Source organism: Engraulis encrasicolus, chromosome 7 (assembly GCF_034702125.1).
Source record: "Engraulis encrasicolus isolate BLACKSEA-1 chromosome 7, IST_EnEncr_1.0, whole genome shotgun sequence".
In the NCBI taxonomy this organism is placed as follows: domain Eukaryota; kingdom Metazoa; phylum Chordata; class Actinopteri; order Clupeiformes; family Engraulidae; genus Engraulis; species Engraulis encrasicolus.
The window spans coordinates 12,001,418-12,003,917 of NC_085863.1; the positions used below are offsets into that span (position 1 = coordinate 12,001,418).

The following is a 2,500-nucleotide window of genomic DNA, read 5'->3' on the forward strand; positions in this document are numbered from 1 at the left end:
GAGCTGTACAATAGGTGTGTGATTGCATTTATGTGTGACTGTATGTAATAGGTGTGTGGTTGCATTTATTTGTGTCTGAGTGCAATAGGTGTGTGGTTGCATTTATGTGTGCCTGAGTGCTTCTATTGGCAATGTGCTTATAATCATCTTTAGACAGGGGGAAGTCTCCAGACAGCTGGAACTGATGCAAGTTCAGGAACTTTTGCACATTGTGCACCAAAAATAAGTACTGAGTCTGATTTCTTCTTAAAACGGCTTTAGGTAAACAAGCTAAGTTCACATGGGACTCTTTTGTCAACAAGCTGAAGTGGATTTAGAGCCATCAACAAGACTATTAAATGAAAGAAAGAAGATAAAATACAGAACAATAGAGAGTGACAGGAGAAGAGAGAGGCAGAAAGGTGAACAGTGATAAGACAAAGAGACAATAGATGAGAGAGGAACAACAAAACAACAAAGCCAAAGCTTAACACGCAGACTGGGGTGAGACGTGCGACTCCCAACCCCGCAGTCCCTGGGGCCTTCCTGGGCACGCACCTAAATAAAGCCCCAGGCTCTTATCGGGGCCTGCTGTCGGAGCGGAGCCCCCGACTCCACTCCGCTGGCTTATCCGCCTTATTAAAATCTATGCTAATATTCTCCCTTTACGGCTCGGCGCGTCCGATTCCCTTTAAAATCAATTATCCATCGGGGTACACCCATCTCTACGCCGCTGCGGCTTAAGCCGCGTGTTCATCTGAGCAACAAAACAGGCGCCGCTCCGCTCCGCTCGCTAGCTAGCAAGCGAGCCTAGCGCCCCGTAAAGCGCAATAAAGATAAATGGCTCGATTAACAGCGGTAAACAAAAGGGCCCGGAGAGGAACTTTTAATGAGATCTGGCGTGTGAGAAACTTACAGTTCCTGTAAATAATAGCCTCGGACTCCTCTTTGCCATCTCCTCGTGTCTCTGGTGGCTCTGCCTTATGTTAATGCAAATCCTGAAAGTCTAAACGCTAAAAGTCTCGCCCTCCTGCGTCCCCTAATTTCATTATGATAAAGAGCTACTTGAGGGTTGGGGCCTGACTGCCTCAGACACCCTTACAAAGTTCGCACATACACACATGCATGCACGCACGCATGCACGCACACACACACACACACACACACGCACGCACGCACGCACGCACGCACGCACGCACGCACGCACGCACGCACGCACGCACGCACGCACGCACGCACGCACACACACACACCCACACACACACTACTCGGGGGTTGGGGCCTGACTGCTCAGGGGTTGGGGCCTGATTGCCTCAGACACACTTACAAAGTTCGCTTGAGATAAGTTTCTGTCCCTTGACCCAGGGGTTCCCAAACTTAACCATGACAAGGCCTCACATATACCATTAGATTCCAGTCAGGGCCCCCCTTAGATGGGCCGTGCAATACTTTTTTTTTCTACGCACCCCCTTTCACAAACATAGTCTATGTGTGTGTGTCAGTGTCCCAATGATCATAGATGAAATTGGTTATCATGCAGTTTTTGACTAATGGGAATACTGTTTTGCTGAATGTGGTTTGTTTTGATGCACATTAATTAGACAGTTATTTATTTTGATGTGCTATACTTTTTCTGCCAACCTTCCGCGGACCCCCTAGCATCCCTTCGCGGCCTCCCAGGGGTCCCCGGCCCCCAGTTTGAAAACCACTGCCTTGACCAACCCTCTCTCTCTCTCTCTCTCTCTCTCTCTCTCTCTCTCTCTCTCTCTCTCTCTCTCTCTCTCTCTCTCTCTCTCTCTCTCTCTCTCTCTCTCTCTCTCTCTCTCTCTCTCTCTCTCTCCCAGTAGCACTAGTTGTCTATTACACATATTAGATACAGTATATTACACATGCAATGCAGTCAAGGGATCCTATATACATGAAAAAGCCTTCTTATGCACCTTTCTTTGTGTTGTGTGCATTCTTTCTTAATGTGCATCCATGCGAGAGAGAGAGAGAGAGAGAGAGAGAGAGAGAGAGAGAGAGAGAGAGAGAGAGAGAGAGAGAGAGAGAGAGAGAGAGAGAGAGAGAGAGAGAGATTGTGAGATTCAGACAGACAGACTCATAGATAGACAGACAGACAGCATGCACTCAGAGGCACACACACACGTGCACACACACACACACGTGCACACACACACACACACACACACACACACACACACACACACACACACACACACACACACACACACACACACACACACACACACACACACACACACACACACACACACACACACACACACACACACACACACACACACACACGTACGCCCAGCAGAGACTTACTCAGCATGCCCATGCCGAGCATGAAGGCGTCCATGGTGTAGGGGAGGCCCCTGGCTCTGCCTCGGGCCCCCGGGGGGAACATCACCTCCTTGGGCTGGGCCTTCTTACATTCTACCTGCACACATTAGGACAACACATTAGATCAGTGGTGCTCAAACTATGGTACGCGTACCACTGGTGGTACTTGAGA

General features: G+C 49.1%; 1 protein-coding gene across 1 annotated transcript in view; it reads right to left on the minus strand.

Annotated features, from left to right (window-relative positions):
- The window catches only part of LOC134452472 (RNA-binding protein Musashi homolog 2-like), a 586,511-nt gene that overhangs the window by 105,887 nt on the left and 478,124 nt on the right, over positions 1-2,500 (minus strand). The window contains exon 9 of the mRNA XM_063202875.1: positions 2,311-2,425. Coding sequence (XP_063058945.1) covers positions 2,311-2,425 — 115 coding nt within the window. The remainder of the gene's footprint in view (positions 1-2,310; positions 2,426-2,500) is intronic.